Source organism: Nilaparvata lugens, chromosome 10 (genome assembly GCF_014356525.2).
Source record: "Nilaparvata lugens isolate BPH chromosome 10, ASM1435652v1, whole genome shotgun sequence".
Classification (NCBI taxonomy): domain Eukaryota; kingdom Metazoa; phylum Arthropoda; class Insecta; order Hemiptera; family Delphacidae; genus Nilaparvata; species Nilaparvata lugens.
The window spans coordinates 8336610-8363921 of NC_052513.1; the positions used below are offsets into that span (position 1 = coordinate 8336610).

At 33.9% G+C, this 27312-nt stretch overlaps 2 protein-coding genes across 2 annotated transcripts in view; both read left to right on the forward strand.

The window, feature by feature from the left end:
* LOC111052945 (FACT complex subunit spt16) overlaps positions 1 to 19050 on the forward strand; it is a 35280-nt gene extending 16230 nt beyond the window's left edge. Inside the window, 8 exon segments of the mRNA XM_022339765.2 lie at positions 8034 to 8348; positions 9155 to 9324; positions 10099 to 10267; positions 12593 to 12790; positions 12792 to 12859; positions 13598 to 13663; positions 16479 to 16697; positions 17801 to 19050. Of these exon segments, the coding sequence (XP_022195457.2) occupies positions 8034 to 8348; positions 9155 to 9324; positions 10099 to 10267; positions 12593 to 12790; positions 12792 to 12859; positions 13598 to 13663; positions 16479 to 16697; positions 17801 to 17807 (1212 nt within the window). The 3' untranslated portion in view covers positions 17808 to 19050.
* Positions 19051 to 24492: 5442 nt separating this feature from the next.
* Positions 24493 to 27312, forward strand: part of LOC111052946 (vacuolar protein sorting-associated protein 8 homolog) — a 46879-nt gene continuing 44059 nt past the window's right edge. The window contains exons 1-2 of the mRNA XM_039436212.1: positions 24493 to 24729; positions 25905 to 26027. Of these exons, the coding sequence (XP_039292146.1) occupies positions 24652 to 24729; positions 25905 to 26027 (201 nt within the window). The 5' untranslated portion in view covers positions 24493 to 24651. The remainder of the gene's footprint in view (positions 24730 to 25904; positions 26028 to 27312) is intronic.

Here is a 27312-nt window from a genome sequence, read left to right on the forward strand (position 1 = left end):
ACATAATACTTGAAAACCTCACAGAATCATATTGATTTTTTTCAATACATCAATAAATTTTAGTATCGATCCTCCTCAATTTGAATCAGGCAGCCTTTTGTTTTCCCAATTCCAAACAAAATACCTAAAATATTCGTTTCACTGCGAATTTGTGTCTGATAATGAGAAATGAGAAATGATAGTACATTATAACTGAAAAATATAAATTATTACTTATTTTATTGTGATCTATTCATGTTTTTTATGGAATTCGATGATAGGCCTACAGCATGAAGACTATGTCCAATTCATTTGTACTGGTGGCAAAATTTTACATTAAAAATAATTATTTGATAAAATCCCAGTTCAATTGTACTGAAAACAAATTCCTTCAAAAAATAATTGATAATACGTTTCGAGGGAAAAAATTAAGAACAAAAAATTGGGAAGAATCGGGATTTGAACCGAGGAACCATCGCTCCGAAATCGAGCGTTTTACCGTTGCTACACGGCTCCGTTCGAAAATGTGTGTTTTGTAACAGCATTATACCCTCCTCATAAAAAACACTTCTGGGCTTCAACAATGACAATGTAGCCTATGACGTAAATGGAACTTCATGTAAGGTAGCATGAATGAAATTTGGACATTAATTCTGAGAAATCTAGAAGGAAAATTGAAATTTGGGCTTCCAGATGCACGAGATTGATATTTTTAGAATCTATGTGCAAAATTTGGAGATCTAAATCATTCCCGTTTTTCCGGCATGCAATCCACAAGTTGACATGTTTTGATGCGAACAAACGAACACACGAACAAACACAACCCTACTCTCTCTTATTATATAGACTGGCAGGTAACCCGTGCTTCGCAAGGGTCTATTTTAAAACTTGACGTAATGAAATATAGAAGAAATAATGAAAATAGGCCTATAAGAATCCTCGGTTGATTAAGAATTTATAAGCAGCATTTCAAGTAAATCAGTCCAGTAGTTCAGACGTGATGATGCGTCGAACATAATTTTCCTATCCTCTACACGTGTATACGTGTTCAAGCCAGTTCTTTCCTTTATTATAGTATCAAAGATGATAGAAAGGTGGATGATATATCCATCTATCTATCATATTCTATACTATAATAAAAGAAATGAATGAGAATTAATTTTGAAAGGTTTGAAATATCGATGTGCGGTTTTCACCATACCTTTTCTCTGGAAATCCTGTATCGGAATCATGTATCATATGACCACCTTTCCATTAAAAAAAGGAGTTTGATTCAAAATGGCGGTTCCAAAATGGCGGAAAAATTTGGGTGCGACGGAATAGTATATTTCGCACCTAGGGTCGAAAATGTACGTTTTCCGGCTCGAGATCGCGGTTTTCAAGTTCGAGACGAAGTCGAGAACTTAAAGCGTTCGAGAGCCGGAAAAACATTTTTGCCCGTGTTGCGAACGCTATTTTTCGCCACACAAAAAAAGACTTCCCAATATGAAAGAAATTGAAAAATAAATAAAATTCAAACAGCCTATTATGATAGTTTGAATCTTGGTTATGACAACTTTTACTGTCAATTAATTTCAATATTACTAATTAATAATTTACAATAGTGACCATATTTTTATACTATTAATATTTCGAATAATTGTTTGAATTTTTATAGCTCGCGCTTTGCGCCCGGTGCAATATCTCATGGATAGATGGATGAATAGAATTTTCATTACTATTTTGAAATAATGTGATGAAAAAATCAATATTTCACAGTTTTGTCTCAAAATATATCTAAAAAATTGATTGAAATTTAAATTACGGTAACTAATATAAAAAAATAGCTAATAAAAGTCGAAATTCATCGACAAAAAAAATGTCACCGAGATTCGAACCTAGATCATGTTTGTTATTCACTGAGCTTTGAGTTCTGATGTATTACGCCTTTACGCTCTCGGCCATTCCGTATTGTTAAACGTAGAGGCCTGACTGATAACACTTAGCATAAACGTAATACTGTAGGTACTGTGAACTAGACTTCTAAAAAAGTTTACTTCACTCCTAAAAAGCGTACAACTACAGACTTTGGCTCATGACTTATATTATTAAAATTAATATTATTATCTGTCTCACAATAAAATTTTCACTATGAATTAAGTCAGGTAACGTATGTAGGCTACTATAATATAGTGTATAGCGGCAAATTTAAAGCCGGTTTGCCGGCATTTTCACAACAAAATATTGCTCTGAAAATAGTTAAATCATAGAGAAAACATTCGAAGATTCAATCTTGAGTGGGCCTAATGTTTTCTCTATATGGTTTAATATTGAAGAAAAATTATCTAAAAGTTTTAATAATGAATTACCGAAAAATTACTAGGTATTTTTCAGTCAAGGCTGAGTTTCACCAGTAGGCTTACCTTAAACTTCAGATCTCTGCTGTATTTTCTTATTATTATTGTTGATTGTATTGCATTAAGAAGTGGAATTCGATAATAAAAAGAAACAATTATTACTCTACCTCACTTTTAAATATTGATACAATTATTGTACTTTGATTTCAAATTCGATTCTTCACTTTTAAATACTTGCGATACGTACCTTTCTGACAATGGATAATGCAGCAAACATTATATTGTTGAGGCTATAGAGATATCATCGTATTCTATTGTTTGATATCAAAAACACAATAATAAATATCAAATTATGAAACAGTAATTTATAAAATATATTATAGACATAGGCTAATACCGCGATTCACGATACATAATTATATAGATTATTACAGTCGTTATGAGATTATCTCTCTATGATTTTTGTGAGATTGGACACGATCAGCTGTTATTCAAGGTTATTTTACAGCCCTATGGCCGTAAAGTTTTACCGGCCTGGTCGGAAAACAATCACTTTCGGCCTCCATATGACGCACGTAAACCAGCTCATTACATCCAAGTGTGGCGAAAAACCTGTTTTTATCATTTGAAAAAGATCCCCAATCTAATACCTATCTTCTAATTTCCCTTTTAAGAGAAATTTTCTGCTGCTTCCTTACAACAACTGAAAGCATGACAAATAATTGAAAACTTGACAAACTGAAAACTTGATGTAATCAAATCTTGAAGAATTTAAAATAGGTTTATAACCATCCTCGGTTAAGCAAGATTCTATAATAATTATGCAAAATTTCAATTTAATCAGTCCAGTACTTCAGACGTGATGATGCGTCCAACATAATTTTCCTATACTTTACACCTGTATACGTGTATTATAGAAGATAATAGATGGATGGATGGATGTTCATTGTTATTTGACTAAAAGATAGAATAAGTTGAATAGTTTCTTTTTCTGAGGGAATTTTGACAACTCACAAAACTCATTTTTCATTTGAAGATATAACGAAAAGGTGCATATGACCTTATATTTTTTGCTCAGCTTGCCAAAATACCCCTCATTCCAATATTAAAATTTTTGACTGACTGTACAGTGAGTCAGTCATTCTATCAGGGCTCGAATAATTTTGAAATTTTAATTAGAATAATAATTTATTTATGTAAATATCAACACCTTTATTCAAAGACATATTAACTGCATGCGTTTTCATATTGCCAATACAGCATTGATGAAACTGTAGACGTTTATTAAGCACTTTGTCTCAAAAAACTGTTCTAGCTCAAAAATTAATAATCCATGCCACGTGTAGGCCTAAGGGTGCGTACAGATATACTCGCCGCGAACATGAGCAATACACAAACGGTAAGATACAGATATAAAAAGCTTGGCATCAGATGATTAAAAGTGAATTGCTCATGTTCGCGGCGCGTAAATCTGTACGCACTTTGAACATTGCATCAGGAAAACGAAGTTTCAAAACTATGTTTTTTCTAAACAGATGTTTTTGAGATAATTTCTTTGATGCAGCTGTTTCACATTCACCATATAATTATACAGAGTTTGTGAAAATGAAAATATTCATTAATTATCAAAACAATACTATTATTATATTTATAATAAAAATATTATCATTATTATTGAAAATATTTATCAATTATCAAAACAATATTATTGAGGTTAAGGGATATCAGGTGGAAAGCAATAATAGAAACAGATGTTCCTTTTTTATTTTTTTTTTTTTTTTAAGATTACGTCCTAAAGACTCCAGCCATGGAGTATAAGACAAGTCATGTTATTACATAATAATTCTAACACTAAGTAGTTCAACCTAGTTTAGGTTTGAAAGGAATTCTTGTACACTATAAAAAGCTGTATCAATTAAATATTTTTTAATTTGGTTTTTGAAAATCTTCAAATCATCATTACTTTTCAAGATTTGAGGTAGCTTGTTATAAAATTTCCTACCAATATAATCTGGTTTTTGTTCAAATAACCTACTATTGTGACCCATTATATGATAATCTGCTCTGTTTCGCGTATTATACTCATGAACATCTGAATTCTGGATCACACCACTCGTTTTCACATGCATTACAACTTCATATACATACAAAGATGGCACAGTTAATAGACCAAGCTTTTTAAATAAAGGCCTACAAGAGTCTAACCTATTCACTTTCTCTATACATCTGAGTGCCTTCTTTTGAATCTTAAACACCCTGTCCATATTTTGTTGAGATGAATTACCCCATACTAAAATAGCATACCTAATATGAGATAGTATAAGTCCATGGTAAGCAGTTAACAGTAGTTTTTTATCATTCAGCCTAGCAAGCTGCCGCAGGACAAATACCCCAGATGATATCTTATTACATATCCTCTCAATGTAAGGATGCCATGTTAATTTCCTGTCCAATAAAATTCCCAAGAATGCTACTTTCTCTTCTTGGTCTAATTCATTTTCCTCTACAAACACATTTATTTCTCTATCCTCTACTGAATTATATTTACTTTTGAATTGTAGGAATTGACATTTCTTACTATTTATTGTTAATTGCCTTTGCTTCAAGAATTGGACAATTGACTGTACTCCAGTAAAAGCATTTATTTCTAGACTATTTAATAAATAATTGTTAAAGATAAGCGATGTGTCATCAGCAAACAACAGAGCTCTGTGATCTTTTAACTCTATTGGTAATTGGTTCACATACAACAGAAACAGTAAGGGACCCAGAATTGAGCCTTGAGGTACTCCAGCCTGGACCTCCAGTTTTTGAGATTCAATTTTTACTATTTCATTCCCATCCACCTTGGTGAGCTCAACACACTGCTCTAGTGAAGTATTAAGGAGATGCAATAAGGGTCCAGTAATTCATTTTCACATTCTTTAAAAATTTTGCTTGAGACCCCATCCATCCTACTGTTTTTTTGTTATTCAAATTTTTTATTATTCTTTACAACTCATCTCTTGATAATGGATGAAATTTAAATACCTTTTCAATTGGCTCAGCATTTAATGTAGTTGTATTATAAGTATTAGTGTTCAGTGACTTTTGGAGATTATATGCAACCTGTTGATAATACTTATTGAAAAAGTTACAAATGTCTATACTATCATCCATATAATTTCCATGTTCATCGATTATCCTAGGGACATTAGTAACTGTATCTTTTTGAGCTGCTCTCCTATTTCTATTAATTACCTCCCAAACAGCAGAGTTAAAATTGGTACTAGTTGTTAATATTTCAGCTGTTTTCTTACACTTAGCTTTCCTCACTTCTTTTGCATAGTTTTTCTTTAGACATTTGTATTTGACTTCACTCGGAACATCCCTCACTAATTTAAATTCCTCATAAGCTTCCCTAACAATATTTCTTTGAGTAAGAATATCTTCAGTTATCCATTCATCTACTTTGTTTAATTTACTTTTTACTTTGACTTTTTTATTGGACAGCATACACTAATGTGAATCTTAGAGTATCAATGAATTGCTTATATTTGTAATTTAGGTTACAACTGTTATAAACACTACTCCAATTTTCTTGAAGCAGTTCCTGCTTCAAACAATTTATATTTCCTAGCTCATATTGCTGAATTTCTTTCACAAAAGTTTTTTTTCTGCTTGGATTCTGGCCCTGCAACATAACATCAAAATTTGATAGTTATGATCTGATAGATCTGAGCTACCTAACCTGACATTACAACCTTCTATATTTGTGAGGATATTATCATATTGTCTGTGAAGTTCGAGTTACTCTTGTATATTCGTGGACCTTAATTTCTAAATTATTCATATTAATAATATCTCTAATATCCTCTGTCATTTTATCCTGCCTGGCAAAATCGGTATTGAAATCTCCTACTACTATAACATTGTGAAACGAGCGGTTGTAATTTCCAAAAGTGTATGGAGCAGCTCACAAAATTTTTGCCAGTCTCCATTTGGTGACCTATAGATACCTAACACTGCTACCTCAAATCGATCATCAATTTTTAACCTTAGTCCCGTCACCTCTAAATCCATCTCAACAGAAAATCTCTTAACAAAATCCAGTTCATAAGTTTGGGTATGTTTAGCATTGCTAGTGAATATACATACACCACCACTTCTATGAGCTATTCTACAAAATTCTGATCTCAGTGAATAACCTGGAATCCTAACTTGATTTATTTCCTTTATTTTTAAGCCATGCTCTGTGAAATAACAATGTCAGGATCCTCCTGTTTAAGAAATACTTCTAATCTGTCAATTTTGTTGCGAAGATACTGAATATTTTGATGATAAATACTAAAAACCTTACCATCTTGTGCTACTCTATCTCTAGCATTTGTAGCTATTTCCCTTTCCCTGTTTTGAGCCAATTTACTAAAAAATCGTTATTTGTTTTTTTGACTGTTTTTAAAACAGAGGATTGCAAACGGCTTTCAATCAGCTCTGCCAATCTATTACAAAAGATTACTTTGCCAGATCGATTTAGATGCAACCCATGATTAGTAAGTTATGTCTTTTCAGCCTTTCATTTAGAAAACAAATCCCCAGTTGTTTAGATTCTTATTTTTTAGGCTGTTGATTGTATTATGGATTGATTTGTTTGTCGAATTGATTGCTTCATTTAATTCTGGCCTATCAAACCTATTAGGAATAGTACTTATTATTAAGTTTGTTTTTTTGCTGAGTGGCACAATTTCCTTGATTTTTTCTGTTAATTTCGACCATATGAGCTGGTGATTTTTTTTATGAAATCGTGTGTACCATTGATGAAATTTTAACATTGATTCAGAAAAATCTAGAAGGAAAATTGATATTTTTAGAATCTATGAGCATAATTTGGAGATCTAAATCATTCCCGTTTTTCCGGTATGCAAACCACAAGTTGACATGTTTTGATGCGAACAAACGAACACACTAACAAACACAACCCTACTCTCTCTTATTATATAGATTGATCACTCAAGTGCAGGAAGCGAATTTTCAACTACCTGAAAACTTTATTAAATATTTAGTTGCTTATATTCTACTTTTATTGCGTGATTGGTCTTTTTTGAGTGGTAGAGTGGACATTACTGTCCAAACTTCGCCACGTCATCAAATAAAAAACTCATTCTATTCTATTGATTTACTTTGAAATTATCATCTAGTTGAATAGTGAGAAAGTTAAGACAACATCATTATGGATTTTCTGCGTTACCGCATTTATTCTTGTTAATAATAATCAATTCTATTTTGATCGTCGAGAAAATATATTTTTAAAAGGAATGTTCATATTTATTTTGAGATTGATTTTTTTTTGCAATTAATACTATTTTTGGAACAATTTGCAACGTTGCGGTGCTAGAAAAGGTTAGAGCTATTTACTTTGTCTAATGTCAGACAAGGACAGCAACACAACAATGTTAATCAAGTGATGCTTTTATAACTTGAACTTTACATAGGCCCGTATGCACCATATTAGTTCAAAGAGAGAAATATCAGCTGTTAGTTTGAACTTCGAATGAAACATATTATAATGAATGCATCCTTCTTATTATCATCGTATCATATAGTCCCTAATTCAGCTCAACTGACTTAAATATCTACTCAACTAACCCTTAACCCTTTTTTAGCTCTCCCCTTACCCCTTCACTAAACCCTAACCCTTATTCAACTCATCTGAAATGTTTGTTTGTGGCTGGATTTCAGCACGCAATAATGTTCGGCAAGAAGAAGCACGTGGACGTGCAGTTCTACACGGAGGTGGGTGAGATCACGACTGACCTGGGCAAGCACCAGCACATGCACGACCGTGACGACATCGCCGCCGAACAGGCCGAACGCGAGCTCAGGCACAAGCTGAAGACGGCCTTCAAGAGTTTCTGCGAGAAGGTGGAGGGCATCACCAAGCAGGAGATCGAGTTCGACACACCGTTCAGGGATCTCGGCTTTCCGGGCGCGCCCTATCGCAGTACGGTGCTGCTGCAGCCCACTAGCGGATGTTTGGTCAACCTCACCGAATGGGTAACACAAATCAAATCAATTTCATTGCCTTACAAAAATATAAAATTCATTGTTGGGAGTTTTGTTGGTACTTTAACCTATTTTGAATAAAATTTGATCGATAAAAATTTATTTCATATTGAATGACTTTGATGAGCTACTAATGAATAATATTAGTGACTATTGAATGAAATTCAAGTGAACAAAACAACATTTATTGATTAAGTATGTAGACTGAATGTTGATGTTTTCCATAATTGAAGAGACTTGAAAAATTGTCAAAAAATCCACTTTATTTTAATAAAAATTATAATTTCACAGGAAATAATAAGTTTTTTTACGGATATTGAATAGCACCTAGTGGGTGAGACAAAGTTTATTGTTGGAGGTTTTGTTGGTACTGTAGTCTGTCTTGAATCAAAATTCATCGATACAAATTAATTAGTTATTGAATGAAAACTAAATCATGTTAGTGCCAAAACCAATTATTTATTTGGGAGGTTCTCATTAGTGAGGATCTCACTTCATCAAGTAACGTACCTATTCTGAACATTTCTTGGGATACTGAGAAAAAGTGAAGTTGAGCCGTTCGTCAAGACCCAGGGCATAAAGTTTTCCTTCCTGGCTGATACACATTCAGCTACACTTTTGCATACTTGTTAGGGATTATTGAGAATGAGTAAGGAGAAGCTAGATGAAGGTTATGCTTTTGCATTTAAATGACAATATGCTAGTATTACTTCAATTTTCTTGATAATTTTATAATTGAATAACTATTGTTCGTTGAGTTTTTGTAATTAATTTTTTTTCTCACCACTTTGTTACAGCCGCCATTTGTGATTACACTCGAAGATATTGAGCTTGTACATTTTGAGAGAGTTCAGTTCCACCTGAAGAACTTCGATATGATTTTCGTATTCAAGGACTACCAACGCAAAGTGTCCATGGTGAACGCAGTACCAATGAACATGCTCGACCACGTCAAAGAATGGCTGAAGTATGTAATATTCATAGTCTTGTTTGATGCCATTCCATTTTGAAACTTATTTCCGGCTCTATGTTGTTAAAGGACTTGTGTCTGTTTAGCAGAGTCTTCTTGCACATTAATTATCAAACGATTCTTCTTTTGTTGATTTTTTTATTCTAATTCAGGTGAAATCCTAATTTTACCTCGAATAGTGACATAACGTTTATTTTTCAACCTTTTTCTACATCCCAATACATATCAAGAAACCCCAGCAAGGAAATTGTTTCCTTTAATAATCTAGTAGTTCACAAGGAAGTATGAGATCGCAATCTCATATTTTCTCATACCAGAAAATAATACAGAAACTTCGACGATGGAACATATTGAATCTCACTTACATATTGAGAGCAGTGAGTTGACGTCAAATTTATTCAATCAGAGCTTATAACCTAAGGAATAGCCTAGTAACAAGCATCAATAAAATAATATTCTATTCTATCCGGCAAATAAGAGGAATCGGGTTTGGACTCCCGGGCTGGCGAATAATTTTTGGATAGTAGCTCGAATTTCCTTCTATCATTCTGTTCACCCAGTTGTCAATATTTCAGGAGCAGAGGTCTTCGGGGTGGTTGACAGCATTTAAATTGGAATTTCGTTTCATAATTATTTCTTATTCATTAGCATTTGATGAACAAATGCATTTTCTCGTTTATTTCCATCTGCATGTAATAAATCATTAGAATTATAATTTTGTTCAATATTTTTGTCGTGTTCTTGAGATTGAAAAGTGTGTGTAATTTGCAGCTCATGTGACATCCACTACACAGAAGGTATTCAGACGTTGAACTGGACCAAGATCATGAAAACAATCACTGACGATCCAGACGAGTTCTTCAAAAGTGGAGGATGGACTTTCTTGGATCCGGAGAGTGATGATGAAGTAGAAGATTTGGAGGAGGAAGAAGAAGATGAGGTAAGTTGTTTGAAATTGTTTACTATTATTTTATTCTTGAAACATGTGTTGTTTTTTTTTTTTTTTTTTTTTTGAATGGTGTACCTCATACCCTAGCGAGGATAGAAATGCTTTTCATTTTTAGATTGTAGGGGACATAATTATCTTCAAAAATACTTTTATGATGTTCTTTATACTTTTATTTTCTTTGGTGTTCTTTACATTAACATTTTCTATCATATTAATATGGAATAATATGAATTATTTGCATAATATCAGAAATATATTTTGCCTCCCTCTTAGCAAAACTTGTATTAAGGGATGTATCAAGTCCATTCATGGGAATTTTTATTATTAAATATATTGATAAACAAATTACCAAAACATTCTTTTATTAGCTGTACCAATATTCGAAAATGTATTATCATTAGTCTCCAACTACATTTATTTCAAACATAATTGAATAGAATTGTTATTCTCAATTGTATATACATTACTTATACACAAAGCATAACAGAATTAAACTATAAAAATAAAACACATTTTTATGCTAAAATAGTAATAGTAGCCTAACAGAAGTTATTCATATGTTTTGTATACATGAATCTAACAAAAATTAACTGTGATATAATTGTAGTAGCACAGGAGTACAAGCTGTGAATACATTTAACACACTATTTTGTTTCAAATTCAAATTTAATTTATTTTCCTTTTTACAACATAGTTATTGTACAAAGTAGTTATGAAATAAATAACTTAAAACTAAAACAAAATAACTTAAAGTAGCAGGTTAACAAAAACACGGAAGGTCCCTGCAAAGGCAAAGCCTGTGTGCAGGGGCCGAGTGTTACAAAAAACTACAGAACCAAAGTGAAGCATGAAACAAAAATATAAATTATAAGTATGAATTTGTATAATAAAAAATCTCGAGAATACAGACAATTAACAAGAAATAATGAACTTATTTAAGAGAAAAAAAGGGTTGAAATGTGAAAAGTTACAAGAAATCGAACAAATCAGTAGAGTTATGCGATGTGATCCATTGACTTATTTCGTTAGAAAGATTTCTGGTCAAATTGTTAGAGATAAAATGATCAGGTTTTACGTTAACAAGTTTATGGACAATGTAATTGAACTGCTTTCTACAAATGGATAAAACTGTATGATGAGATTCGAAAGTGATGGATGAGGGACGAAGATTGTACGGTGATAAACGGAGATTGAAAAGATTACTATGCTTATTCATGTAGATTATCAGTTTTTCGTGTGAAGCTGCCTGACAGTCAGCACATTCAGTTCCCTGAAAAGATTGTCACTAGGGAAACGTCTGGGCTTTCCAAGAATTGCCTTTAATAAGGTCTTCTGAATAACAATTATCTTATTCAAGTGATTCATGTAGGCAGCGCCCCAAACGATAATCCATATTGAAGAAAAGACTGGATGTAAGCACAATAAACCAATCTAGAAACGGCTATGTTACTCAATTTACTGATAGTGTAGAATTTGTTGATCCAGTGTTTAAGCTTATTACAAGTGGCATGATGTGGACATCCCACCGAAGATTTGATCAACAGTGACACCCAGATACTTGAAGAATTTTTCTCTACCTAATTTTGAACAACTACAATCTGATGAATCTGAAAGGTTACAATCAGGACTATGAATATGAATATGAGTGAGATCAAGCGGCAAACCAACAACATTCGGTGAAAAGGCTAAAAATACACTTTTCTTTGCGTTGAGGGTAAGTATATGCTCATCTAACCAGGCTTTAACAGTTCTTAATCCAGATTCAGCCCTATTTTTAACCTCTTCCCATGAATTACCAGTAAATATTAAGGCGGTGTCATCTGCAAAAGCAAGTGTCACACAGTTCTCAATATCAAGTTTGATTAAATCATTAATGTAAATGAGAAAAAGGATAGGAGATAGCACCGTGTCCTGTGGGAGACCAAAATCACTCAAAAGTCTAGAACTAGTTTTATTTTCTAAGATAAGCTTTTGATGTCTATCACTCAGGTAACTGGTGAATAATCTAAGGGGTACACCTCGAAATTCCTAATTTCTCCATCTTGTTCAGTAATTTTGAATGAGGAATGGTGTCAAAGGCCTTAGCTAAATCCAGGAAAATGGCTATTGTTTTCTTATTATTAGTGAAGTTATTGGCAATTGTTTGAGTTAAGAGAGTTATAGAATCAATTGTATTTTTGTTAGTCTGAAAGCCATACTGCTGTTTATGAATGACCTCGTGTTTGACTAAGTAACCAATTAATCTAGAAAGTTTTCTTTTAATAAAGCTGTTTTGTATAAGACTGGGCGATTTGAATGTTTGTTGTGTTGTTTCAGGTGTACGAGCCGACCGACCTTGAGTCGGAAGAGGAGTCTGACGACTCTGACTACTCGGAGGCGTCGGAGGACAGCGGCTCGACGGAGGAGGAGCTGGGCAGTTCGGACGAGTCGGGCAAGGACTGGTCGGACCTGGAGCGGGAGGCGGCCGAGGAGGACAAGAATACAGCCGGCGACGAGTTCCGCGACGAGTATGCCCAACCGCAAGCGGCCGGGCGGCAAGGACCGGTATCCGCCCCACAAGAAGGGCAAACACGAGAAGGATCGGTAAGGCCACTCCTACACTTTTCACTATAGCTTTCTACATTCCTATATCTACTTTTCACCATTTCTCCATTTTTTCAACACCTTTTCTATATTATCACTTATTCATACTACACTCACTCATCGACTACACTTTTTCATCGACTATTGCTCTCATATTCTATCAATTATCATCTACGGTATCTATATTCATCGTTGGATTCATCGAAAGAAGAGCCTTCAATAACAAACGTTTGTGCTTGAGTGCATTTAGAAGTGATAACTTTAATTTATTAATAATTGATTTTAATTGAAGTGATGTTTCTTAATAATTGATTTTAATTGCCTTACTAGTAAATAACAGTTCACAATATTTATCATTATTATTTGGGAACAAATCAGACTGAAGATATCTTAGAAGCTTCCATCTGCAAATTGCAACTATTTTTGTAGCTCTAACTGAGGATTTGGAGAAATTCCTCCAACTATACTGTATAAGTGCCGGTTGCACAAAAGCCGGTTAAATTTTAACCGTGATTAATATCATGAGAACCAATCAGAGAAGCCGTCTTTTCAAAAGCGCCTTCTCTGATTGGTACTCGTAAATTTAATCTCAGCAAAAATTTAACCGGCTTTCGTGCAACCAAGCCAAAGAATTCTTATATATTCTTTCATAGGTGGACTTATCCTAAATGATAGGTGTCATATTCCTGTTATTAATTCATCATTTGTTTTATATTAAAATCATTGTTATTGTTTCAGGCATTCTTCCAAACATAAGAGCAGCCCCCACAAAGACTCACATAAAAGTAGCAGTTCCAAACACAGGTTAGTTGCAACTGATTACGGTTCATTGATTTATTAATCTTTTGAATCTACTACACCAGAATATTGGTAAATTATTTCACCAATTCGTTCAAATTTTATACAAAAGAAAAATATTACGTTTTGTAATATAATTGTAGGAACATTTAGAAGTACAAGAGCATTTCTGAAGAGCCTGGCAGATTCTTGAATGTCTTTAAATAATAAACATATTCCCTCAACATTTGTGACTGTTTTTATCTCTCCAGTGTTCAAGTACAGTTTGAACACGAAAAAATGTAGAGGCAATACAATTATGTTTACATTGAGCCTTTGAAAATCTGCCAGGCTCTACTGGTTTGCTCTTGGTTCTACTCTTAGCGAAGTCATTATTAAGAAAATTATCTTTTACAATATTTGTATCAACATCTCCTGTCATATTAAAAAACGCAATGCAAATTCGACTCATCTGGCAGCTTTCAATGCAAATGCCGTGGAAGTTACGTTTAGTAATGAATGCAATGAAGTTAATATAGTAAAAGTCAGCTTATAGACTGGGAATGTATAGACGGAAGCTACTGACGGCCAGTGTTTGTCATTGCGTCACTTTTTAATTTAGACAGATGTTTGGTAAATGACTGTCAGTAACTTTCCGTCTTTTTTCGCTGCCTACAAGCAGCTCACTAGCGCGATACAACACCGATATCTTCATTATGAATCAGCAATTCATATCGCGTTTCGTATGTTGTAGCTTATGGTTCCATCCTGGTGGGAATCGTGTTTTAAGAGTATTGTTTGAATAAAGCTGTTTTGTATAAGACTGGGCGATTTGAATGTTTGTTGTGTTGTTTCAGGTGTACGAGCCGACCGACCTTGAGTCGGAAGAGGAGTCTGACGACTCTGACTACTCGGAGGCGTCGGAGGACAGCGGCTCGACGGAGGAGGAGCTGGGCAGTTCGGACGAGTCGGGCAAGGACTGGTCGGACCTGGAGCGGGAGGCGGCCGAGGAGGACAAGAATACGGCCGGCGACGAGTTCCGCGACGAGTATGCCAACCGCAAGCGGCCGGGCGGCAAGGACCGGTATCCGCCCCACAAGAAGGGCAAGCACGAGAAGGATCGGTAAGGCCACTCCTACACTTTTCACTATAGCTTTCTACATTCCTATATCTACTTTTCACCATTTCTCCATTTTTTCAACACCTTTTCTATATTATCACTTATTCATACTACACTCACTCATCGACTACACTTTTTCATCGACTATTGCTCTCATATTCTATCAATTATCATCTACGGTATCTATATTCATCGTTGGATTCATCGAAAGAAGAGCCTTCAATAACAAACGTTTGTGCTTGAGTGCATTTAGAAGTGATAACTTTTATTTATTAATAATTGATTTTAATTGAAGTGATGTTTCTTAATAATTGATTTTAATTGCCTTACTAGTAAATAACAGTTCACAATATTTATCATTATTATTTGCGAACAAATCAGACTGAAGATATCTTAGAAGCTTCCATCTGCAAATTGCAAGTATTTTTGTAGCTCTAACTGAGGATTTGGAGAAATTCCTCCAACTATACTGTATAAGTGCCGGTTGCACAAAAGCCGGTTAATTTTTACCGTGATTAATATCATGAGAACCAATCAGAAAAGCCGTCTTTTCAAAAGCGCCTTCTCTGATTGGTACTCGTAAATTTAATCACAGCAAAAATTTAACCGGCTTTCGTGCAACCAAGCCAAAGAATTCTTTTATATTCTTTCATAGGTGGTCTTATCCTAAATGATAGGTGTCATATTCCTGTTATTAATTCATCATTTGTGTTATATTAAAATCATTGTTATTGTTTCAGGCATTCTTCCAAACATAAGAGCAGTCCCCACAAAGACTCACATAAAAGTAGCAGTTCCAAACACAGGTTAGTTGCAACTGATTTCGGTTCATTGATTTATTAATCTTTTGAATCTACCACACCAGAATATTGGTAAATTATTTCACCAATTCGTTCAAATTTTATACAAAAGAAAAATATTACGTTTTGTAATACAATTGTAGGAACATTTAGAAGTACAAGAGCATTTCTGAAGAGCCTGGCAGATTCTTGAATGTCTTTAAATAATGAACATATTCTCTCAACATTTGTGACTGTTTTTATCTCTCCAGTGTTCAAGTACAGTTTGAACACGAAAAAATGTAGAGGCAATACAATTATGTTTACATTGAGCCTTTGAAAATCTGCCAGGCTCTACTGGTTTGCTCTTGATTCTACTCTTAGCGAAGTCATTATTAAGAAAATTATCTTTTACAATATTTGTATCAACATCTCCTGTCATATTAAAAAACGCAATGCAAATTCGACTCATCTGGCAGCTTTCAATGCAAATGCCGTGGAAGTTACGTTTATTAATGAATGCAATGAAGTTAATATAGTAAAAGTCAGCTTATAGACTGGGAATGTATAGACGGAAGCTACTGACGGCCAGTGTTTGTCATTGCGTCACTTTTTAATTTAGACAGATGTTTGGTAAATGACTGTCAGTAACTTTCCGTCTTTTTTCGCTGCCTATAAGCAGCTCACTAGCGCGATACAACACCGATATCTTCATTATGAATCAGCAATTCATATCGCGTTTCGTATGTTGTAGCTTATGGTTCCATCCTGGTGGGAATCGTGTTTTAAGAGTATTGTATTAATGAATTCGCTTTGGATAACTTTGATTTGACTGTTCCATTATGCACGCTCTCTATCCTTTACAAACTCTGTAGATGACTACCTAGAAACGCCAAGCTAAATCATCATGTTCATGTATGTTTGATCATGTATTATGTTACAGTCCAAGCAAGAGCAAGCACCACGAAAAGGACAGACATAAATCGAGCAGCAGCAGTAGCAGTAAGCACAAGTCTTCAAGTTCACCTCACAAGTCTTCGAGTTCGCATTCGAGCAAAGACAAGCATAAGTCGTCTTCAAGTTCACACAAGCACAGCTCATCATCCAGCGACAAGAAGCGGCCCAGGGATGACAGCGACCATCGCAGTCCCAAGAAGCACAAGTCAGTCCATTTCTCATTCTACTCTATAATATCAAGAGCTGTTGGTTTATGATATCACGAGCTATTGGTTTTTGTGAAAAATATAAGGTTACTGTAGGTCTACTCATCTGTCTCATGGACCACGCACAAGCCTAGAGCTCTTGTGGGTATCACCCTAAAAAATGTATTCACAATTATGTTATTCAATTGAATTGATTGAATTTCCAATTCGACTTTACTTGACCAATTCAGTCAGTACCATGAATTCGTGATTACATCAACATAATTTGGGTTGAACTTATTGTGTGAAGTTGTGATTTGATGATCACAACAAATTATCACATTTGATGATTAAATCATGATCTTGTGATTTGAATTTCTTTGTTTGGTGGAGTTGGCTACTCGAATAGTTTGTATTATTTATTTTTGTACTAGTGCTATTGCGTTCCATGGGATAATGTAGAAATTAGTAAGTGTCTACAATCGTAATTTCTAATGATACTCAATTCATTTCTCATTATACTGTATGACACTACAGTAATTCTCGCATATTTCCACATAAATATTTCACCAACAATTAGTTGATCATATTAAGAATTTTAAACATACATATCAGGTTGGGTTATACACCAAACGAGCAAATGCTTATTCTGAACAAAGATTTATAAAAATCTGGATAAAGCCAGTTTAAAAGCTCTAAAGCCATTAGAACTAACACTTTTGGTGACATAATTTATCATGCTTCTCATTTGTCGGGTTGCTTGGCCTAACGACAGCCTAAACCATATATGTATACTGTATTACTTTATATAAAACAAAAAGATAGACAGAAATTAAGCAATTAAAATTCTCCAATATTAACATGTTTTTTTTTTAATAATACAGTAATAAATTGAGATTAAAATAATGCATACAAAAAGTATCTATAGGTATATAATGATTGAAAATGTGATTTATAGTCAATTAATGTACAATAGCAAAATAATAATGTAAGATGATAGTAGAGTTATAGTTAGTGCTGACATTGAAAATGAAAAATTATATTTGAATGTGAAATAAAAATATTGGTTTTATCACTACAATTGACAAAAATTATCTCATGTTTATTGTTTTTTTTTTTCTAGGAAATAAATTGGAGTACTTGATTTGGACCCAGCTCTTGAATATTTTCATAAATTGAAACGTCGTATAAAATGCGGTCCACCGGTGGGAATGAAGTTGGCGAAGTTGAATGTTAGGCTAATTGGATTAACTGAAGTTTACGTTGAACAGTACTCGCGGTGATAAATGTTTTTGGATCTATCTGTTCAAGTGTTTCCAAGTTATTTGATTTCTTAGGATAATAATTATTATCAGTTTATTTAAACAATGTTCTAATATCCATGCGTTGTGTGATGTAAGAATTACTAGAACTCTACCTACTTTTTTAGGATAAGATAGAAAGTTACATATGAACAATTTATTATGCAATTCTCCCATTTTCATGAAAACACATAAAATTCATTCACTTATTGCATCACAGGTCGTTAGTCAAATCAAGAAGGTAATGTTGATTCTGTTTACGACGCTAAAAATATTCAATACTCATTCAATATTCGTACTTTATGTTATGAATTAGGTTCTTGAAATGAATGTACAATGTGATTAAATTCATTCAATAGTGGATCCGATGCTGTCTGAGATTATGAGAATGGTTTATTTATACAAATAACTTCATTTAAATGAAAGCATCAAATTTGAAGATCAAGTGCTGTATTCGTAAATTTATGTAATGCTGAAGGTTGTTTAGTAACAAGACCTACTTGGCTGCTCAGCAACCAAGTACTGGAATTTTCATTAGCAAAGTTTCCAACTTGAGCCCGTCGTATTTTTGACGTTTATTTACGGCCCTACGATTTTTCGTTGGATACCAAAAAGTCTTGAATTTTTTTTAATCCTCATTTTTTATTTCTGTGGGATTATTACTGCCTTATATTTTGATCAAGTCGAACGTCAACAAGCCTTAAAATTATCAACATCTCGAAAAGAAGAATGAGATTGCAAGAGTCAAGTAGATTATTCCATATTCAGTACCTGTTTTAAAAAAATGTAATATTATGTTCCTGTCAAGTATCTCTTTATTTTTCAAACAATAACTCTGTTCAATAATGTAAACTGTTCACCTTTACAATTACATTGTCGTAGTCAAAATAAATACATTATTGATGTTATGATAATACCGTAACGTATTTAATTGTGAAAAGTATTTCTACAATATCGATTTGTATACCATATTCCAAATAAAAATGGTTGTTACTCAGTTGAGGTATTGTAATCTACATGCTGAAACAATTTTTTATGCTTCATGTGCTGTATTAAATAATTTTATACTTTCTTCTGCTCTTTTATTTTTCACTTATCCCATAATGGCCGTTTTCACTCTTACCGATGTCGGCTGACATCGTTGAAGCTTTTCACACTTACGGATACCTACACGATTACTGCAATCTTAGCATACATTGTACAGAGGGCTTTGACTATTGTAACTATATAAGATTAGAAATGTCATATTTTTGTTCTCTATAACTATTCCAATCTATTGTTCCTAGAAAATTGTTACTTCTGCTACTGCTAAGAAAATTATCCAGCAACGTTGCGGGGCTAGAAAAGGATAAAGCTATCTGCTTTGGCGAATGATAGAAACACCAATTTTAATCAAATACTGCCATTATAACGTGGACCTCACTATAGAATCGCTTGGTATATAATAATGTCTACAGTATTAAAAATCGGTAAATGTGAAAACGCCCAATAACTCGTACGGTACATTTTCTAAGAATTTTGTAGGCAACACCAAGATTTATAATTATTATTGAATGAAAATCCTAATTGAATGCAGTAAGTCACCCCGAAGACTTCGGCTACTGCAAATATTGACAACAGGGTTAACAGCTAGATGGAAATTCGACGAGCGCTACTATCCAAAAATTAGCATTCCTGACTGGCAATTAGGAGGTACCGGGTCCGATTCCCGGGATGGCAAATATTTTTTGGATAGTAGCTCTCATCGAATTTCCATCTAGCTGTTAATCCTGTTATCAACATTTGCAGTAGCAGAAGTCTTCGGGGTGATTTACAGCATTTAATTAGGATTTTCGTTTAATAATAATTATTCATTAATTAGCATTTGAACAAATGCAATTTCTCTCATTCATTTCCAACTAAGATTTAGACACAACTTTTATCTACATTCATTTATATTCTAGTAGAAATATAACTCAGTTATATTGTTGTAATTGGAATTCTTCACTATAATTGACTGAGCGAAGTGAGGTCTTAAGCCGTGTTCACACTGAACAAAAATGTACGACAATCATGTCTGTTGAAAAAGTTTGGGCAAATTTTATTATGTTTGACAAACAATGTTTGCCTGTGGCCAGTGTGGACGCGTCACCAAACAAAATATTTGTAAGTGGGAAGTACAGGTTTTATGTTTTACAGCTGTCAACACTGAAAATGTTTGGAAAAACAGTAATTTTTTGTTTGAGAAACAATGATTGTCCAAACTTTTTAAAATGTTTGTCCCTGAGCTCCTCAACAAACGTGTATCTCGAACATAACATAGTATTTTTCTCTCGACCTTTGCTTACAACTCGGGCTGACCAGGGTTGCCAGTATGTCTTGAAGGAGATTTTGATGTCAGCATTTTTGATACACCAGCCCCAACAGTCACACCGATATCTCGCCGACACCGTTATACAGACAGGATTTACTCTGATGGACAGTATAAGAGTAGACTGTGGTTTATAACTGCGCGAGGTCTACTGTTCACAGAACTACTAGTAAGTTGATAGTTCACATCTGAAAGTATAACGCATGTAAAATCAATGGTGGTAAATCCCAGTTAAATTTCAACAGTGCGATCGGGCCATAGTGTTGCTTGATCAAAATCACGTTACAGTGATTTTGGGAACAATGGCTACCATCCGAGAGGTGATAGATAAGTAGATAACATAAGTTAAAAATCTGGTGTGGTACACTCACACAACTTTCCTTGCTCATTGATCTATAAGCCCCATTAACGAGGATAATTTAGGGAATAACATTATGCCGATTGGCGGCTAAATAATTAAAACTACGATTATACTATTGTGATTGTGTTCAGAGCACATTTTCCTTTGTTTGAATAATTATGAAATTTGAGGATTTTTTAAAAGTTGTCAAAACAGCTGTTCTACAAATAGAATATCGACATGTGTTCTTTTGAATAAACTGCTCTATAGTGAGGTCCACGTTATAATGGCAGTGTAGGAGGATAGGAGAAAAGGGTTGCCAGATCTCAGCCTTGCCACCCAAACAGCTGATACTGGTATATCTGATGAATTTAACTGTTTATTATTGTTGAAAATAGTTTATCATATTTTATTTGTCAAGAAAATATATTTTTTAAAGATATAATAATAAATTTTCATGATTGAGATAAAATATTTTGCCAATTAGTTGAATTTCTACATTGATGATCAACGATGTGGGTGGCAACATCGCAATGCGTGAAAGAGATAGCGCCATCTGCTTTGTTGAACGATAGACAAGGATAGCAACACCATTGCAAATCACACACTGCTACCTTCGACCATTAATATAATAATAATTATATTAATGGTCGAAGACTGCTACCTACCTCACGCACGAGAAAGAGGTTACAAAGCAAATTTCTCAAAGATAGGGTGGACCCCCTGTAATTTCTCAGGGAGGATACTCATGCCAGTTAATAGAGCTGATATATAACTATACAGAGTATGAATTTGAAAAAAATCGGTCAAGTCATTTTTGAGAAAATCGTGATAGAAATTTAACAAAATTCATTCTCGGGAATATTATGGAGCTCCTGCAATTTTCCCAGAAATGAGACTCATGTCAGTTGATAGGGCTTATAAATAGCTATCTAGGGTATAAATTTAAAGAAAATCGTTAGAGCCGTTTTTGAGAAAACCGTGAAAAACATGGTTTTTTAGCCATTATCCGTCATTTTTAATTGAATTTTATTGAATTTCTTATTGTCGGATCCTCATGGTATAAGGACCTTAAGTTTAAAATTTCAAGTCAATCAGTTAATAATTAGGAATGGAGTTATCATGTTCACAGACACACACACACACACACACACACACACACACACACACACACACACACACACACACACACACACACACACACACACACACACACACAGACCAACACCCAAAAATCATGTTTTTGGACTCAGGGGACCTTGAAATGTATAGAAAACATGAAATTAGGGTACCTTAATTTTTTTTGGAAAGCAATACCGGTACTTTCCTTACCTATAGTGAGGTCCACGTTATAATGGCAGTGATTTGCAATGGTGTTGATATCCTTACCTATCGTTCAACAAAGCAGATGGTGCTATCTCTTTCACGCATTGCGATGCTGCCACATCGTCTATCAACAATGTAGAAATTCAACTAATTGACAAAATATTTTATCTCAATCATGAAAATTTATCATTACATCTTCAAAATAGTATATTTCGCACCTAGGGTCGAAAATGTACGTTTTCCGGCTCGAGACCGCGGTTTTCAAGTTCGAGACAAAGTCGAGAACTTGAAGCGTTCGAGAGCCGGAAAACATTTTTGCCCATGTTGCGAACACTATTTTTCGCCACACCAAAAAAAAACTTCCCAATATATAAGAAATTGAAAAATAAATAAAATTCAAACAGCCTATTTTGATAGTTTGAATCTTGGTTATGACAACTTTATAATAATAATAATAATAATAAATTTTGACTTTATTTATGCGTGAAAAAAAATACAGAACATGTGAAAATTAAAAGTAATAGAAAACTAAGCATGCAGTATTATCATTCTGCTCCACTATAGAAATACAATGAGAAAAAAAACAAAACAACAAAGCAAAAAAAAAACAAAAACAAAAAACAATACAGTTAATTGCTTCACTTTCACTGTCAATTAATTTCAATATTACTAATTAATAATTTACAATAGTGACAATATTTTTATACTATTAATATTTCGAATAATTTTTTGAATTTTATAGCTCGTGCTTTGCGCCTGGTGCAATATCTCATGGATAGATGGTTGAATAGAATTTTCATTACTATTTTGAAATAATGTGATTAAAAAATCAATATAATTGCATATTTCACAGTTTTGTCTCAAAATATATCTAAAAAATTGATTGAAATTTAAATTACGGTAACTAATATAAAAAATAGCTAATAGAAGTCGAAATTCATTGACAAAAAAAATGTCATTGACCGAGGTTCGAACCTAGATCATGTTTGTAATTCACTGAGCTTTGAGTTCTGATGTATTACGCCTTTACGCTCTCGGTCATTGGGTATTGTTGATTGTAGAGGCATGTAAGTCAGGTAACGTATGTAGGCTACTATAATATAGTGTATAGCGGCAAACTTATAGCCGGTTTGCCGGCATTTTCACAACAAAATATTGCTCTGAAAATAGTTAAATCATAGAGAAAACATTCGAAGATTCAATCTTGAGTGGGCCTAATGTTTTCTCTATATGGTTTGATATTGGAGAAAAATTATCTAAAAGTTTTAATAATGAATTACGGAAAAATTACCAGGAATTTTTCAGTCAAGGCTGAGTTTCACCAGTAGGGCTTACCTTAAACTTCAGATCTCTGCTGTATTTTCCTATTATTATTGTTGATTGTATTGCATTAAGAAGTGGAATTCGATAATAAAAAAGAAACAATTATTACTCTACCTCACTTTTAAATATTGATACAATTATTGTACTTTGATTTCAAATTCGATTCTTCACTTTTAAATACTTGCGATACATACCGGTACCTTTCTGACAATGGACAATGCAGCCAACATTATATTGTTGAGGCTATGGAGATATCATCGTATTCTATTGTTTGATATCAAAAACACAATAATAAATATTAAATTATGAAACAGTAATTTATAAATATATTATAGACATGATACCGCGATTCACGATACATAATTATATAGATTATTACAGTCGTTATGAGATTATCTCTATGATTTTTGTGAGATCGGACACGATCAGCTGTTATTCAAGGTCATTTTACAGCCCTAGGGCCGTAAAGTTTTACCGGCCTGGTCGGAAAACAATCACTTTCGGCCTCCATATGACGCACGTAAACCAGCTCATTACATCCAAGTGTGGCGAAAAATATATTTTATTGACAAATAAAATATGATTGGCTATTTTAAACAATAATGAACAGTTAAATTCATCAGATATACCAGTATCAGCTGTTTGGGTGGCATGGCTGAGAGCTGGCAACCCTTTTCTCCTATCTTCCTATACTGCTATTATAACGTTGACCTCACTATATGGTAATAGGGCAAGGAAAGTAATGTAACGTATAGAAAACATGAAATTAGGGTACCTTAAATTTATTTGGAAAGCAATACTTTCCTTACCTATGGTAATAGGGCAAGGAAAGTAAAAATCATTATTAATATTACTATTAAATTTGAAAAGAATAGGGTCCTTTTTACTTTGTGCTACTTGACTCTTGAAGACGTCCCAGTGTGACGGGATACCAGTTCCCACAGTCTCGTTGTTCCAGTTTGATCCACTTCCTCAGATATATTATTTTCATTATCACAATTTGAAAAATCATAGAGTAATCAAATTAACTAGAATTTATCAATTATTAGATCAAAATAATGGATCAAGTGAATAATTTATCCAAGTTGTATTATAAAATTATTATTCAAGTGGATCAGCTGTTCTAAATGATGAACGTCAAAATCAGCTGTTTCTGATCCTGCAGGTTAGAAAGAACCGAATACAGCTACAGAAGCAAGGAAGCATTCAACAATAGTGTCCTAAGTGAATAATATACGGTTACAAAAGAAATAAATTAAATTTTTAATTAATTTTATTAGTAATTTAGTCAATAATTTCATCTTGAAAGTTTTTTCAGCTAGCGGCATGTTATAATGAATGTCAATATTGATTTGAACGGAGATTTATCTAATGGTCTGGATTCAGATATCCTGAACTTCGATATAGCAGAGGTATGATGTAGTAGCGGCAGTAACTGCAAAATACTCAATAAAATATATTTTTGAAAAGAAAAATCACTTGAAAGTGGTATGATAATTATAACTACAGAATAACGGCAAATTTCTTGAAACTATATTAACTTTTTAACAAGAAATTTGAACCGTATGCTTGTGTTTTTTTCTGTCACTTCTCACACAACAAGCAATTTTATAGGTTCTAAGTAAATTTATGTATATTACACTACTGATATTAAAATATTATTTCGGTTGGCGAGCAATTTATGTATTCATCTCATCAATTATAATAATTATTGACATAAATGGAATGAGTAGAAATATCGTTTTAATATGCTAGAGACTACCTGGTACTGTAAATATATCATTTTAATTAGACTTAACATTTTAAAATAAAAAGCCTTTTAAAAAAATAGGGTCTTCTTTAATTTTCAACTTTAGTACGGTCCACGTTATAATGACTGTTAGGTATTTGACTAAAATTGGTGTTGCTATCCTTGTCTATTGTCTGGCAAAGTAGATAGCACTATTATTTTCTAGCTCCGCAACGTTGCCAGCTTGTTTCTTTACAATGTAGGAATATTATATTAGTTGACAGAATATTTAATCATCCATTTCAAACATGAAAACTTATTAATAATCATATTAAGATATATTTTCTTGTAAGATATAATTGATTATTATAAAAAGGAATGAACAGTTAATATTACACCTGATATACCGATATCAGCTATCCTCTATAGGAGGTAGCGGGAATCGGCAACTCTGTTATCCTATCTTTTTTCACTGCCATTATATCGTGGACCTTAATATAGAACATCAACTGCTACTAGTTGATTGTAAAAAATTAATTGACCTGTAAATGAGCAGATTGAAGACTCTGAAAATGAGACCACCGTTGTCTCAAAATTTTGCTTTCCCAAGTAATAACAGGGATAAAGATTATGTGTAATTCGACATTCACTTTCAGTTGGTCTTTAAACTAATATGAACTGATTTTGGAGCTCATTACTCAATTAGTTGAGCTGAACTCAGACACCCTTCCCATAGGAGTATCAAGAGAAGGCCATGTCATCCATTTGCATCAGATTCTAGAACTCCTTAAATTTTGGAGCCTTTACCTTAAGCATCCCTTATTTACTAGGCTATTTATCATGCTCTTATGATTGCAGATTGATGATGAAGAATATCAAATTCCACAAGTTGACCAAACGCCAACGCTTGAGAGCATTCTCAACGATGACCAAACATCCTTGCTCAGTGAAGATGAATTATCTAACTATCTCTCACCTGAGGTAAAGTGGAATAGATCGTATATTGATCAATTTGTTTTTCTAATCTACAGATAAAACTATTATTGATGTAACTATTGATTGTTATAACTATACTAGTAACTGTACGAGGGATGTTTTTTCAACTTCCGATCACATATCATAAGACACAAGTAAGCGGTGGGATTTTTACAAAGCTGAACAGCTTTCTATCTCCACCAAACGCCCTGTGATCGGTGCGGCCAGATCGTCAATTTTTGTCGAGTTATAGGCCCCGAAACATGGCCGTCTCAATTGAGTCTGCCGCCAAGTGCTAGTCGCGTAGCGTTATTTGTTTCTGCAATAAAAATGCAATAGTTCTGCATAAATCTATGAAGATTTATTCAAGTTTACGCGGGAAACTTTATAAGTGATAATATTTGCTTGACTATTGTCGGAAAATGAAAAACGTCAGTTGAAAATATTATGATCCATGACAACTCGTCCTCACAGTTTAGGTGCAACCAAACGGCTTCTCCAGCAAATCAAATGAGATGATTTCGAACATTCATCATACAAACTTGACTTGGTCACTATGAACTTGAAGCTTTTCCCCAAACTCAAGACATTACTTTGAGGGTAGAGTTCTCAAACTAGGAGCTCCGAAACAACTTAACAGCCCACCTGAACACATTTGGCGGCAGAATTTCATGAAGAGGGTTTTGGTAGGCTGGTCTTCTGGTATGACGATTGCCTCAACCTTCACGGCTCAAGCTATTTTGAAGAATAATCACAAGTGTAATTAATTCTCAGTGAAAAAATATTTTTTATGTACATTCGTATTTTTTCAGCCGGCCAGATAGCCGGGTTGACTAAGGTGCTGCACCCTCCAGTCTGCTGGTGCTACCTGGTCGCGGGTTCTAATCCCGCCAAATCTCATCGAATAGGCATGGACGTTTGATTATCTCATAAATCACCCTCGCACTTCCCATTACCCTCGCACAAGCAAAAAGCTCATGTGGGCAATGAAAAAAATTATGGCCAATCGGAGGCTGATAAAGGAATGTCTCTCATATGTAGGCTACTCAGTAGCAGCTACTTTGCTAACTGCTGGGAAAGGAGTCTTATGTGACACACACTTTAGAAATCATGTTCTAATAAAGTTTGAGGCTCTATTCACACTGGCGATTCACAAATCACAAAGCGACTTGACAATCGGTCACTCGGCGACGCAGCATGTTTATTCAAATGGTGACGCTTAGACTAGGTGATTCCAGTATCGGCAACTTCACGACTGCTCGACTAAGTTGCCCGGCGATTCGTCATACTG